We start from the raw sequence: 14,142 nt of genomic DNA, 5'->3' as shown, positions 1-14,142 counted from the left end.
TGGTGCTTATCGATAGCCGCTGTGCTGTGGCGGTGCAGAGTGCTGCAAGTATCACGTGGTGATAACAAGATAAGACCTGCGATTCTTTTGCAGAATTCCAGCTTCAATTTCCAGTCATCTCTTGTGCCATTCCAATTCTCACTCCCCCCGCAGTCAATTGTACGCTGCGGTATGATGTCGTCTCCCGTCATACTTCTCCCAGGCGATCATGTGCCGTCGGATCAGCTGTCTTCCAATAAGTCGGGTCCCCTGAGATTAGGCCCTGGTCTTCGATTACTGTCCGCCGCACCACCTACAACATCCGGACCCAGCGCTTCGTCACCTGGGCATGTTCTTGCTGCCACTCAAGCCGGAATTCTCTCCATCGATCACAAGAAAAATGCTGTTTCCATTCTCTCATTCCCCAACGGCAGATATATCCCAACACCAAACGATCTAGTGATCGCACAAGTACACCATTCGAGCGTGGACTACTTCTACTGCATGATTACACCCCAGTCACCTCATGCGGTACTTGGACAGCTCGCTTTTGAGGGTGCAACGAAAAAGACGCGGCCAATGCTAAAACAGGGCGACTTGGTTTATGCGCGGGTGCTGTCCATGGGTCTCGGCGCCGGCGCAGAAGTCGAGCTTACATGTGTGAACCCAGCAACCGGCAAGGCCGAACCTGGGGGATTGGGTCCATTGACAGGGGGAATGGTGTTTGATATTTCCACCGGTATGGCTGCGAGGCTGATGAGAGCAAGCTCATCCACTGCCGAGCAGCAAGATGGTGTGGCCGGGCTCGTGGTCCTGGAAGAGTTGGGCAAGAAATTGGAGAAGGTTGGAGGGTTTGAGATTGCCGTGGGAAGGAATGGCAAGGTTTGGGTTGACTGCTCGAACGGCGGAGATGCTGCTGTCAAGGCGACAGTCGCAATCGGACAGTGCTTGACCACGATCGATGAGCACAACCTCGATACAAACGATCAACGGAAATTGGTGACGAGAATTTTACGAGAAATGAAGATTGATTCTTAATCTTGCATGTGATGCGTCCTGTACTCTGTAGTTCAATCAATACCCAAAGGTTTCCTTTCTCTCTCTCTTATGTATCTTACCTCATATTTCTCCCTCTGTCTAGAGCTTAATACAGGAAAGGTACGCAACGCACCAACATATCAAGGCTCAGACAAGATAGATACAGGTGGTATCAAGAACATGGTCTGATGAATGATGAATGGAATATAGTGTCCGGCGGACGCTCAGGGCGGAGACAATCTGCAAAATGTCGCGCCGCCCGCGCAGTTTAGGATTTTTTTTCAGTATCTTATCCATTGGCGGCGCAAGTTCAATTTGGCTCTTTTGTTTTCTTTTGAGACATTGTTATTTCTCCAAATCATATTAATGAATATTTAATTTGTAGCTTGTCCAAATGGGTCAAGGGTCTTCGCAACCCCAGAATGGCGAGCTACCTGAGCTCGAAGGTCATGGTAAGGACCCTGTGGTCGTCCTCTTTTCCTCCAATATCGCGCTGTTGGAGATCCTTCGGACGTGGGCTAACCTGTGATTCATCGGAAAAGATGGCGAGACTATACTTCAAGACCTTCCAAGCCCCGTGACTGTCGTCAAGAAAGGGAAATCCGGAGTTCAGGTTGAAGGAACACCAGCTCCCAAGCGCAAAAGAAAGTCATCTCTCAACAACACTGGTGATAGCAAACCCTTTGCTGTACCAACAAAACCGCAACTGTCGCCTCAAAACCCGGCAGACTCCCACCCTTCCAAACGCACAAAGGTCACTTCCTCCACCACAACCTCCAAGGACGCTCGGAAATCGGAGAAAAAGAGCGCTCAGGGAGCGACTACTTCTTCGCAGATTCCCAATGGTGTCAAGCCCACGGAATATGAGAACAAGTCACCTCAAACGATGAATGCGCAATCTCCAGAAAGTACGGCGCACTTTAATGGAACATCCAAAAAGTCGAAAAAGTCCAAAGCGAAGTCGACGCGAGAGAACGAAGAGGAAGAGAACTTAGCGCATTCACTTACTCTTCCCGAGTCCGAGCCGCTCGTTAAAGCACCGGCATCTGCAGATCTATCGGCCATGGATACCTCAAGTGATCAGAAGGACTCGATGGACACAACAGGCGCACGGGGTCCTAGACCAGGGAAGAAGGAAAAGCTGGTTGGTTTCTTTGCCCCGGCAGAGGTCAGAGCACTGGAGGCCTTCAAACTTGATTTCTGCACCAAGCATGCTCTCTCTAGCCATTCTTTTGATCGGATGGTGCAGCATGTGGACCGACGCAAAGATAGCGGTTGGCCTTGCGACGAGGCTATCACCAGCAAGGCCGAGTTTTGGCAGGCCATCTACGATGTCTTACCAGGCCGAGACCGGCGATCAGTATACAGATTCATGAGACGGCACTTCCAGGACTCTTCGCAGAAGCCGCACCACTGGACACACGAACAGGACGAAGAACTCATCACGATGGTCAGCCAGTACGGGCCCAAATTTGCTCATATCGCCAAGATGTTGGGTCGCGGCGAGGATGATGTTGTCCAAAGGTGGAAGAATCGCCTTGAGCACCGAAGCACGATGAGACGGGGTGCGTGGTCGGAAGAAGAAGTTCGTGGGCTGCTCGATGCACTACAATCCGCTTGGGTTGCCTTGAAGAAGGATGGCAAGGATGTTGGTCAGGATATCTACGAGATGGATGAGGGCTTAATATCGTGGGGCCAAGTGAGTAATAAGCTCGACAATTGGCGCTCGCGACAACAATGCGCAGATAAATGGCGCAAAATTAGACGCAAAATCATGGGGCTGCGCAGCAGCGGTGTTGAAGGCGCCGTCTTTGATCCAGCGTCAGAAGCTAGGCCACAGGGCAGAGCAAAGTCCGTCACTCTTGCAGAGCAGATGGAGATGGAGAGGGTCTACAAGAGTGCCGAATATGTGAATTCGGATGACGGAAATGAAAGCGAGGCCGATAGCCCTGGTGCCAATAAGTCGACGGCTCCCAAAAAGGCTCAGAAAGAGAATACCAGCACTGAGCTAGCGGGAGTGAAGACCCATTCTCTACCTGTTCTACCTAAGCCGGTTGCGGTTCCAGAAAAGGCATCGGAAGACGATTCCAGTCCTGAATCCGAGTCAGAGGCCACCTCCGAATCTGGCACCGGCTCATCTGATGACGGATCTGAATCCGAGGCAGGTTCTCCATCGGTCTCGGGCTCCAGTGCTGGATCCAACAGTAACGATGAGATTAACGGAAAAGTCGATCCTCGGATTATTGCTCAAGATACGAAGTTGAAGAGCAAGGGTGTGAAAGATCACCCTGGATCTTTCTCGAAAGTCTCATCACAGGTGTCTGCCAACGAGAAACCTTCCTTGCAGAATACCCCGAGCAAGAAGATCAACCCTGCCGTTCAACCAAAGAGCATCGATAAACAGGCAGCAAAATCAATTGAGACACTGAAAGCTAAAGACCAACCAAAGTCCATTTCGCAAGCCCAAGCTCCAGAACAGCAGAAACCATCTGGCCAGAAGAAAAAAGTTCAACATGAAACACCAGAATCGGAGACTGGGTCTAGTTCGGACTCGCCGTCCGACTCGGATTCCGACTCCAGTGCTGAATCTAACTCGGGGTCCGCTTCTGACCCCGAGGAGTTTCCAATACAGGGGTCTTTCAAAGCAAGTGCTAAAAACGGACCGGCGAAAGCATCAACGTCAACTCAAAAGGCAACCGAGAAAATTAAGAATCCTAAAAGGTCTGAGAATGATCGCAGGAACACAAAAAGCTCTTCAGGGACAAGTTCGGCATCGTCCGAGGCTGGGAGCACGGAAGACAGTGCAGAGTCCGGCGATCAAACAGACGAGAGTGATGTTGAAGGCAGTGTTGACGAACCTATCGAGTCACCCAAGATAGCTCCTGCCCAAGTCTCCAAACGTAAAATTCTTTCAACTGCCCAAGCACCCGAAAAGCGCGATACCAAGCGTCTGAAGACAGACTCGAAGATTAGCCGGAATTCTTCTTCGCCATCCTCCCCGTCCGGTACACCCTCATCCGAGGATAGCGAAAGCAAGGGTGATTCCGAGGACAGTGCCAGTCAAAAGAGCGACACCTCGTCATCGGCATCAGACGGTTCGGAATCCGAGTCTGAGTCTGAGTCAGTATTGAAATTGGAACCCGAGTCGAAATCCAGCGTCGATCCCAAGGTTAGACCACATATCGCTCAATCCAAGCAGAAACTGGTCAATGGGCAGAAGCCGCTGCCCGCATCAGCGACCAAGGAGCGAAGCAATTCGAAGAACGGGAAAGGATCCGCACCCAAAGCAAAGGCGAAACCCGCTCAAATCAGCAGTCCATTGGTTAAGGACGGGGGACTGAAGACAAAGGACAAATTGCGATTAGTTCCCGCGGCCAAGAAGAAGGCCTCCAAATAGAAGGATAAATCCGTGTCTCGGATGATTGATCGATTGATTCATGAATGATGATGTTTTGGATTGTGACGATGGGGTTTGACTCATCGATATGTACAAATAAGCCTGTTCGAGGACAAACAGACCTGCTAGAGATACAACGTGGAGGGAGATCATAGCACTATCTTCTGTCGATATCTTCTAATTGCTAATCGACGAGATTGTGTTATGAAAACAGTATATTTCATTCATATTTTCATCCTGGTGATGCTTCACAACTGCAAGACACGTTCATCTCTGTAAAGATGAAACGGATATCCTAGAGCTCATCCTTTATCCAGTCAGATTCTTGCTCTTCCCGGTCATCAGACCGTTTCTCCTCCTCCCTCTGCTGTTGCTCCTCAGCGAGCTTTTTCGCCAATGTTGCAATCTCATCATCATATTCCGTCCACTCGGGCACCTGTCTTCGGGCTCTATCAAGTTTCGGCTCTTTGGTTTGCGGGTTATTGCACAGATCAATGGTTCTCGCCACACCGAGCGATTCGTCGGAGCACCACGTCTCGCACCACAGCCATTCCTGCGGGAGACTCTTGATTGGAATATGATGCTGCATGTGGTTTGGCAGGTCTTGGTCAAGATTACTCAGACTGTTGGGATCAGCCGAGAGCATCTGGTATTGGCCCCGGAGACGATCGCCAGCGGCAAGAGCCCGGAAGCGGTTGAGATCCACCACGTAAAGCGCGGAGATATGATAGGGAAGACCACGGAGGAAGTTCTTCCAGTACCCTTGCTTCCAGAAGCGGAAACCTTCCATTTCCTCGCGGGAATCGCACATAGGGGTGAAGCCGTAGGGAGCGCCTTCAAGGTCCAGCGAAACGAGGTCGTACAGATCCGTGCGGACAATCTGGTCTGCGTCCACGAAGATGACTTTGTCCAAGGAAAGTGGGAAGAGGACGTCCAAGAAGAGGATCTTATAGCCCCAGATCTCCCGCTGTTTCTCGCGTTGAGCGCGGAGCCAGTGTGGCCACTTGTACGTGACCATCTCATAGGAGAAGCCGTACTGTTCGGCGAGATGTGGAAGGAAGGACTTGAACGACGGCGAGAGAAATTGTTCAATGAACCAGAACTTGACGGAATGCTTTGTGTTCCGCATCACGGAGACCATCATGATATTCAGCATTCGTTCGTACAAGTGGCCGCTCGCCACTGAGAAGATATTGATATCAGCCTGCTTTTCAGATCCGTGCTTCGACCCAACTCCGACGCTAGACAGGACTCCCTGGGCAAAGTTAAAGCCCTTGGATACATAGTCCATTGCAGACCCTGGCTTAGCACCCGTCTCCAATACGTCCTCCATTTCCTGGCCTTTCTTTCGTGAAAGACTTGGGAAGAGGGTCTTTCCTTGGAAGGAAAGAAGTGAAACTTCATTGTTTTCATCACCCGGTTGCGGACTGTAACCTTGGCCACCGACGCTGTCGAGGTTGAAGATGGTCTGACTGCGACCAGGTTTTAGGTTGATCTTCCACAGCCCTGGCTGAGCCTTGAACTGGAAATATCCTAGATTGGCCATGATTATGGTGTCTGCGAAATGCGGATTGTCGTCGGTGCCAAGGACTAGTTGAACACCCTGCGGAGCTGTCTTGGTCGTCAGATCACGAGAGTGTCCTTCAATCAAAATATGTTCCAGTGCATAGATGGCATCAACATTAGACCCTGGTTTTAATGTACTGAGTTTGATGTTATCCAGGTCATATATCGACTCCTTGGGTGCAACGAGCCAGGGAGACGGAACGTCCATGCCCAAAGTCAGAAGTGCTTCCATCGGTACGCCAGAGAAGGTGGCTGTAGGCCTTGCAAGAGATCCATCGTCACTGAAGGATGGCTCTGAGTCCAATACATAGCGATAGAATCGCTTGATTGGGAGTTCCTGGATCTCATCACGTGGATTCAAGGACAATCTAACCCTGACGCTGGCGAGTTCCGAAAGTACCTTCAGAATTGGCAACCATCTTTGGGCAGTCTCCGAGGTTGGATCAATGGAAACAACAATGGTGATTGCTGGATCGTCGGAGTTCGAAACAGTGATTACAGAGCGTGAATCATTCCATTTTTTGAACAAATCCGTTCTGACATTTGATGTCGTTTCAAAGATGCCCTCAGGGACATCGGACACGGTTGAAAGAGCGGTAAGCGAAGTGAGTTTAGCCAGGGCAAGAGGACTGGAGAGCCTGGACTCAAAGCCAAGGTCCTTTGCTGCATCTGCGACAGGACCGACTCTTGTTCTTTGCTCGTAGGCCAAGAGCTGACCCAAGTCCTCTACCGATAAAGTCGAATCATCCAACAGAGGCCCGACTGCTCTTCCGTTGATGACAATACCATTTGCACCGGGAGAAAATCCAAGTTCTCCTGCCAATAGTTGCTGGGCTTCCCAGAATTGAGCCATTTCTTGAGCTTCATTCTCAGAAGACATGGGGGCATCGGCAGCCTTAAGGTCAGCCAGGACCTGAGCAGCATCTGTTCGACCATTGACCTTCAGAGAACGGTAAAGCAATGCAGATCCACTTTCCGTCTCCAGTTCAGGGATGGGATTATGGATTAGAACGACTTCCACCTCACCATTTTTCTCCTGATACTCAAGAGCAGTGACAAGGAGCTGCAAGCCTTTCGCGGAGTCAAAGTCACCAACAACAATCAGATGCTTACTATCGATTGCATTCCCAGCTTTCGATGCAATGACAAGAGCTTCAGAGAGTCCTTTACCAGACTCCGATAGCTTTGCAATATCCACGATTCGGATATCTTTGGCATCCTCGGGTACGATTAAGGGATTGCGGCGATCAAATGCTTGCGAAAGGAAGAGCTGGGGAAGCCACATTTCGTCATCGATAGTGCCATCCATGACTCCTTGTTGAATAGTCTGCAAATCCCGGCCAACACGCATACTCATCTCCTGAGGCCATTTCTCGTCCCGTACTATGAACACTCCATTGACCAATAGATGTGAGCCGCCACCTCTAATTCCGAGTCGGCTCTGGTACTTCGCCGCCCGGGAAGCCAGTGTCTCGAAGTCATCGCTCTTCAAAATCTCTTCAAGTGTCAAAACCTGCTTATTGGGACGAACATCGTGATCTTTTGTGGCATGTTGGAGACAAGCCTTGTCCGGCGACCCTATCTTGTTTTTGGCAGCGGACTGATTGAATGGGCATGTTAGCAGAGCATCACAAGAACAAGCTGAATGTCACTCGCCTCTTCTAAATATTGGATCAAGCTGGCCAGTCCATAGGTCTCTTGGAGATAATGCGCAACTTTGAGCTGTGCAATAGATTCAGGGGAAGAAGCGAGAGGAACCAAGCCAAATCGCACGGGGATCTTCTTCTTGACAAAAACTTGGATCGTCTTGACAATCAATTCCATGTCTTCAGGATTGGTGAGATCGACGGGAACAACGATGTTGTGTGCATCGCGACGCACTGCCGGGAGTTGGCCAGGGTAGATGGGTTGAAGGTACTACACACAGTGAGCATACGAATAAAATCCAACATCAATTAGATCAAAGCTTACCGCAGACACCTCGCTAGGCCAAGACTGGTACTTGGCGTCCTTTTCGAGGTCATTCATCCAAATGATAACGCCACCGCCCTCGATTTCGTCTTGATAGTTGTACCGCGAAGGAGCATCTTGGGCCAGCGTCTCTGCGAGAGACTCATGGCAAAGCAAATCGACAGCTTCCTGAGCAGAAAGGCCAGTGCTCCTGAACTTATCAATCGATCTTCTTTCACGGCGGAGATGATCCAGAAGGGAAAATGCATCAATTTGGCGAGGATCGATTTGGATGCCATTGATCCACATGACATTGGCGCCTGAAGGAAGCAGGTCAAGTCGGCTAGCACGGATATGCTGCAACAACGTCGTGGACGTATTGTAGGCCGCGATCTTCCCGGAATATTTAGGGAAATCCTGTGAGATCTTCACAAGTGTATCCAGAGGCGTGTCACTGTCCATCACGTAGCTGGCGGTATTGATTCCAAGTCGCGAGACTTCCGACGAAGATAGTGGCCGGAGGTCATCAGGGGAATCTTCCCCGTCGGAAGGCTCGGTCGAAGCGATAGTGTTCTGACTTCTTTGCTCAGCATCACGGTCGTCAATGACGATATAGTCCGTTCTCTTCAGCGCAAGTTCCACACCATAGCCAGAGACGAAGAGAGGGCGGGAACTCCAATGCTGGGGCGGTCGGTAGCGCACGCGATAAGAGACTTGGCCTTCTTTGACGAGCCCAGTCAGAGTATGATGGAAATCCTTGAACATCGGTGACGCGATGTCCGCATACAGGATGGCTGGAGGAAGCGATGTATCTCCTAGCACTCGATCAAAGGGGAGTTCTCGGGAGTCTCTGTGGGCGGCCTGGTGTTAGACATCCTTCGAACTGTAACATGGAAGCTCATTACTCACGCCTCATCCGACATATCCTGCTGCGCACGTTCCATACTGGAGGAGCAGTATTGCTTTCCTTCCGAGTGAACCCATACCGGGCACGCCGCATCCTGCGCGGCCATCAAAGAGTGTTGGACCGAGGCATTGTAGAATTGGTAATGAGCGGAGATTCGAGGGGCAGCGGATCGGATTGCCAGAGACAACTTGAAAGACGAGAGGAGTTCCGGGGTGCTGAGGTGTCCATCATCATGGACGACTTGTAGAAACCGATCATAGAGCTCCTTTTCCGTGGTTGTATCATCAAAGGTTCCCTCTGCGATGCGATCAAGGAGTGGGAAATATGCTGTCGAATTCTCTTCTGCAGTCGTCTCTCTAAATGATCATAAGCAAGAGTTGCATTTTGGCTGTGCCGTTCGGGATAGGGCTTGCTTACAGTAGTTCTAGAAGATATGGTGCTGAATCAAATGAAGCCTGTAGTGCAACATTGACGGATGGACTCGCGCGCGCCAAACAGCTCAGCGCAGCAACAACTACAAAGCACTGTCGCCAAGAGGCAACAATGTTTGAGCGAATAGCCATGGATAGAAGCACAGCTTCGAGTCCAGAGGATATCGCTCAACCAGAGTTATCAAATTACTAGCCGGAAGGGTAGCTAGATCGCAAGCATAACAGGCGAGCGGATCAAGCTCATCGAGCAATAGGGGGCAGCGTATGAGGTATTCAATTTGTACAATCAATCAAGTATAAATGAGGCACATCTAGCACCAGTTTACCAAAATGAAGTTGATAAGAAGCTGTCCTGAGAATGGCTTACCAGACGGTCTTCAGGCCACCTTGCCGCCTTCTTTGGAGAGCTTCTACGGGCGGCGCAGCGGCCACTCGCGCAGGACTTCCGTATTGTATAATTGGCCACTTGCTGTTCTACATCCTAAGGTGTTCAGCGGGCAGTGATCTCAGGGGTTCAAATAGTACCTGGGGTAGATCACGCAGTTTAGCCTAGCCTTTTGCACTAACCAAGTCAACTCTAAACTCATCGTTTTCTCACAGGGTCTCAAAACAGTACCACTTATTTCTTCATCTGGATGCCGACATTGTCATCGAAAGCCAACTTCCGTTTCCTTCCATTTGCATGGTCACTCGGCTGCGATCGATGGTGAGCACCAGAAGCAAGTAAAGCCAAGCTAGTGACTGAAAGAAGCTCTTCAATATTCGTGCTACCATCCTCGGCCATACATTGTCTGCAGCTCCAACCATTCTGGGCCTCCTCCATGATTCTACTGATTCTTTTGCCCCGGCTGGTAGCATCTAAGATGTTGCCAATGGAAGCATGCACGGACAAAAGTACGGGATTTGGTGAAAGGTATCTTTGGTCGTGATTAGGCAAAGTGAGGAGTCGATCTGCCGGCAGAAGTTGGTTGTACGCCGTGGGGAACCGCGAAAAGGTCTTGACACGATAATGGTGAGAGCCAGCAACCTGGACTGCGAATCGAAACTCCTTGAACTCCCGATGAAGCGGGGATAGCATTGTCATAGCATTGTCTTCCCGGTTGATATCTGCCGGAGAGAAATCCGTGAGAGTCTTCAAGACAGGGAAATAGCGATAGAGATTCGCCCACACGTCCGACTTTCTCTTCCTCTCGTCTTTGAGATCTCCAAGCACGGATGGCAAGATGTGCACGGTCTCAAGAGGGCCAGAGGGCGCGCGACGTGGACCATCCAGGCCCTGATCCAAGACCAGATCGACGTCCTGATCTGAGCTCTGGTCCGAGTCCTGGTTCGTGCTCAGGTCATAGCACCCAGATATGACACATCGATTATTGTCTCTCTGGAGACAGTTTTCTCTCAGTCTCGCAAGGTCATTTCGAAAGTCTGGATCGACGGTGTGGAAGGTGGTATTTTCGTCATCATCGTCATCCTCATCCTCGTCTTCACTTTCTTCTTCTCCCGCGGAATCTGAAGGCGAACCAAGCTCAGGCGTGTGGCCCCCATTGGCGAAGATCGGACGCAGCAGACCCATATCAAGACTCTCAGCTAGGTGGTAAAGTTCGTCGTCGGAGCCGCAGTTCCAAACATCGTCAACGAGGTTCCTGCGTCCATCAGGTGGCAGGTACGCGTAGAAGGCTGTAAGTAATTGAATCGTGTCATCTTGATCGTTGCGTGGTCTGTATCGTTTCACCTTGATGCTCCACGAAGTCATGACCTCAAGGGAGGAGCTCGTCAGATCTGAAGTAGAGGATGGCATCGTCACGGGTTATCTTATCCACCTAAGGCACTCGAGACGATGGCTTAAGTTTGGTGCGAGATTGGGGGAAGGAGAAAGAGGATTCTATAAGAAATTAAACAATAATTCGAGGTCACAATGGCATGGGATTTCGAGTCTCTGAGGGGTTTTCACATTCACTACTCTCTGTTTGGTGAAGTGCTCAGGTGTCACCCACGACACAAACCAAACCTCATGTTTTCATCCGATAATGGCAGATCAAACAATATGTGCCTAAAAAGAGCTCTCCTGTAAAGCTTCAGAACATAGAGAAAAGGCACTATGGGGAAACAATCATGAAAAGAAAGCACGAGGCTCCGTCCATGATATGACAACATGGAGATGAACAGTCAATAGCTTTGGATAATGCTAAGATAGAACCACGACACTCGTACGCGTGCAATAAAAAAAATGTCTCAATCATACTCTCTACATCACCGACTCTCGAGGGACACTAACAATGCTCAATAATAACAAACGGAATTGATCCTATCAAAGGTGGTCATAAGACATGTGTATCATAAGCTGGTAATCATGTAACAAGGCTTTTCTGCTTTTTGTGTGGTATCAATCGCTTTCCAGACGCCAAATTCTCCATCAAAACATGCTAGGCCGACCCAGGTGTGTTCAATGCGAAACAGAAAAAGAATACATCCTAGAATGTCAAAGAGGAACAGGACAGAATAACAGGACCAAACTCCGAAAAGACCAATACTCTAACCCGAGGCTTTTGTTTCCTGCTTTTTGACAAAATGAATGAATGCGAAATGTGCAAGTCCCAAGGATCATCGAGAGTCCGAGCTGGACTGCTTGGAATGGGTGCGTTTACGAGCAGTAGCCTCCCAGATGAGACGCCGACGCTTTTGTTCGTCAATATCAAAGAATGATTCTTCGTCTGGCGTATGACTAGGGAGATTCTCAGGGCGAACGCTGAGCGCAGCTGTTGAACGCATTTTCTTGAGGCTCTTGGCCTTGCCAACATCGCCGAGCTTTCGGATCTCACGAGCCAGTCGATCTAGAGCCGAACCACTCGATTTTAAAGGGAGAGGTTTCTCTGGAGATGGTGGAAGAGGTTTGTCCAGAATATCTTCGTTGCTGTTGCCACTGCGAATTGAAGGGGTAGGGAGCCGATCTGTGGAGCCGAAGCTGATACCTGAATCCACTTTGCGGCTTTTGTGGCCACGGGGAACGGGTTGCACTTTCCCATCGAGACTGGAAGGACCATTGACCAACGCACACTCGTCAATCATCTCATTGGTGATCCGAAGGTATTGGTCCAATGCATCTCGAACAAGCGGCCACCCGTTCGCCTCACCTTCCGGCGCTCCCTGGGCGATGACCTTGTCCAGCATCTGCTTACCGTTGGTTTCAAACGCAGAGATGTATCGGAAAAATCCGTCTCGTTGCGATTTGAGGATCTGAGTAGTGAGTTGAGAGGTAGGAGTTACTGTAGACTCAGTAACCGGAGGGAAGAGGGTGTTCAACATGGCAATGCAATTTGCTTTGTTGTGTGGTTCCAACAGCATTTCATTGATCAAGATCTGGCAAACTGTATTAGCAAAGATCATCATCCGGAACTAAGAGAGCTAAAGCTCACCCATCGACGTAAGCCCAAGTAAATTTGAGTGTAAAGGGCTTCGACCTTGCGGCCTTGAGCGTTGATGGACTCAATCCAGGCAAGTACTCCAGGATATTTCTTTCCCAGCTCGACCTTTTGCTTGAGGTCATCCGGGTGGATACTGAGACGTTGCAGGGCGGCAGCGACCTCCCTTCTCCGGCGATTTTCTAGGTCTTTGAGGTAATCCAGCGCAGTCAATGCCTGAGGAAAATCAACCTCATCGAGTAGAGGGGCAAAGCATCGGCGCAAGAATGAGGTGACGAAACTAGGCGGCAGACTGCACGGTTGCGAGGGCATGCGGGAGATATGGTGAGTCAACTGCGCCCTGAAGTCGGCTGCGGGATCCATGGAGAAGTCCTGAGACTGGATAGACAGTTTGGACGAGCTGGACGATCGATTGGAGAATGCAGTTTCCGGAGACTGCGTCCCTGTACCAGGCTGTCTCGCGGGGTTGCAGTTCAGTGCATACATGGTACGAAGAGGAATCTCATAGGTTTCGGGATAACGAAGGCAGTGATCGAAGATCCAGGTCCAAGCAGACCCGTCCGGGCCGCTCAGGCGTTCTTCCGAAGGCGACATGATTGTAGAGGACTGAAAGAAAGAGATGATCGGTGGATGATAGGGCCAATCGAGGTTCGTTGTGAAGTGCCGAATCGAAGACCGGGGTAGGAACGCCTTTTAAAAGTAATTCCAAGCCCAAGCGAATACTGCAAGAAATAAATGTATAACAGTATGGGCTAGGGGAGGGGTGGTTTGCGTGTGCGACGTGATTGAGACGCAGGTCGAATATTCAATCAAAAAGTAGTACCGAAAAGACGGGGCGCAAAGACGGCTGGCATCACTGGTGTGTAACGTGCGCCTCCATACCACAACCTGCACCTCGATAACAACAATTGACTCAACCGGGACAAGGAATTGGCTGAACTAGGGGGGAGAACGAGAGAGAGAGGTGTATGCGAGCAGCAGTATCCCTTGAGGGGGAGTCTCCGGCGTGAGGGGCGTCCCTGGAAGGAAACGGATGGAGTTCCGGTTTGTTTGATCTTCGCCGACGGTTTGATCGTACGTAGTAAAGCAAGTTTAGCTTTTTTAAACTTCACACTTGACTCTTCTTTGTTTCGAATTCAACCCAAAGCTGTCGGACAAATCAAGAGAGGTGAAATAGAGTGAAGATCGAATGAAAACAGAAAGGAAGAGAGAGGGAGAGAGAGAGAGATTTCCAAATAGATAGTGCTCGAATGGGGAAGCTGTCAAAGCAAACGCCAAACGGACCTCGAAGATCTGTGCGCCAAGAGGAGCCGAGGAATGAGGTGCTTTGTCAAGTTTTGGATAGATCCAGAATCAAGCTTTGAGAGAAAAGAGGAAAGAAATGAATTTCTGATGCAGTGAACTAACTATCGAGATTCTAGACAGATAGATAGATGGATAGTAGAAGGAAACAACGAA

The 14,142-nt window shown here is 50.0% G+C and overlaps 5 protein-coding genes across 5 annotated transcripts, besides 1 other annotated feature; 2 read left to right on the top strand and 3 right to left on the bottom strand.

The window, feature by feature from the left end:
• Nucleotides 1-174: 174 nt before the first annotated feature.
• On the top strand, nucleotides 175-1,017 carry ACLA_092480 (exosome non-catalytic core subunit RRP40; the record flags this gene model as incomplete). The annotated part of the gene is made up of 1 exon (XM_001272975.1): nucleotides 175-1,017. The coding sequence occupies one exon, from the start codon at nucleotides 175-177 to the stop codon at nucleotides 1,015-1,017; it is 843 nt and encodes a 280-aa protein (XP_001272976.1).
• Nucleotides 1,018-1,411: 394 nt separating this feature from the next.
• ACLA_092470 (MYB DNA-binding domain protein) lies at nucleotides 1,412-4,414 on the top strand (the record flags this gene model as incomplete). Its single annotated transcript, XM_001272974.1, has 2 exons — nucleotides 1,412-1,530; nucleotides 1,591-4,414. 2 exons carry the CDS (start codon nucleotides 1,412-1,414, stop codon nucleotides 4,412-4,414), a joined length of 2,943 nt encoding a protein of 980 aa, XP_001272975.1.
• Nucleotides 4,415-4,709: 295 nt separating this feature from the next.
• ACLA_092460 (putative UDP-glucose:glycoprotein glucosyltransferase) lies at nucleotides 4,710-9,400 on the bottom strand (the record flags this gene model as incomplete). Its single annotated transcript, XM_001272973.1, has 5 exons — nucleotides 4,710-7,580; nucleotides 7,619-7,897; nucleotides 7,952-8,780; nucleotides 8,840-9,193; nucleotides 9,255-9,400. The coding sequence occupies 5 exons, from the start codon at nucleotides 9,398-9,400 to the stop codon at nucleotides 4,710-4,712; spliced, it is 4,479 nt and encodes a 1,492-aa protein (XP_001272974.1).
• Nucleotides 9,401-9,887: 487 nt separating this feature from the next.
• On the bottom strand, nucleotides 9,888-11,063 carry ACLA_092450 (uncharacterized protein; the record flags this gene model as incomplete). Its single annotated transcript, XM_001272972.1, has 1 exon — nucleotides 9,888-11,063. The coding sequence occupies one exon, from the start codon at nucleotides 11,061-11,063 to the stop codon at nucleotides 9,888-9,890; it is 1,176 nt and encodes a 391-aa protein (XP_001272973.1).
• An 803-nt stretch (nucleotides 11,064-11,866) lies between these two features.
• On the bottom strand, nucleotides 11,867-13,278 carry ACLA_092440 (uncharacterized protein; the record flags this gene model as incomplete). Its single annotated transcript, XM_001272971.1, has 2 exons — nucleotides 11,867-12,622; nucleotides 12,679-13,278. 2 exons carry the CDS (start codon nucleotides 13,276-13,278, stop codon nucleotides 11,867-11,869), a joined length of 1,356 nt encoding a protein of 451 aa, XP_001272972.1.
• Nucleotides 13,279-13,881: 603 nt separating this feature from the next.
• Nucleotides 13,882-13,912: a microsatellite.
• Nucleotides 13,913-14,142: the final 230 nt, after the last annotated feature.

This window comes from Aspergillus clavatus, genomic scaffold (assembly GCF_000002715.2).
Source record: "Aspergillus clavatus NRRL 1 1099423829798 genomic scaffold, whole genome shotgun sequence".
Classification (NCBI taxonomy): Eukaryota; Fungi; Ascomycota; class Eurotiomycetes; order Eurotiales; family Aspergillaceae; genus Aspergillus; species Aspergillus clavatus.
The sequence above is the reverse complement of the archived record's forward strand: the minus strand, read 5'-3'. Positions and strand labels throughout refer to the sequence as shown.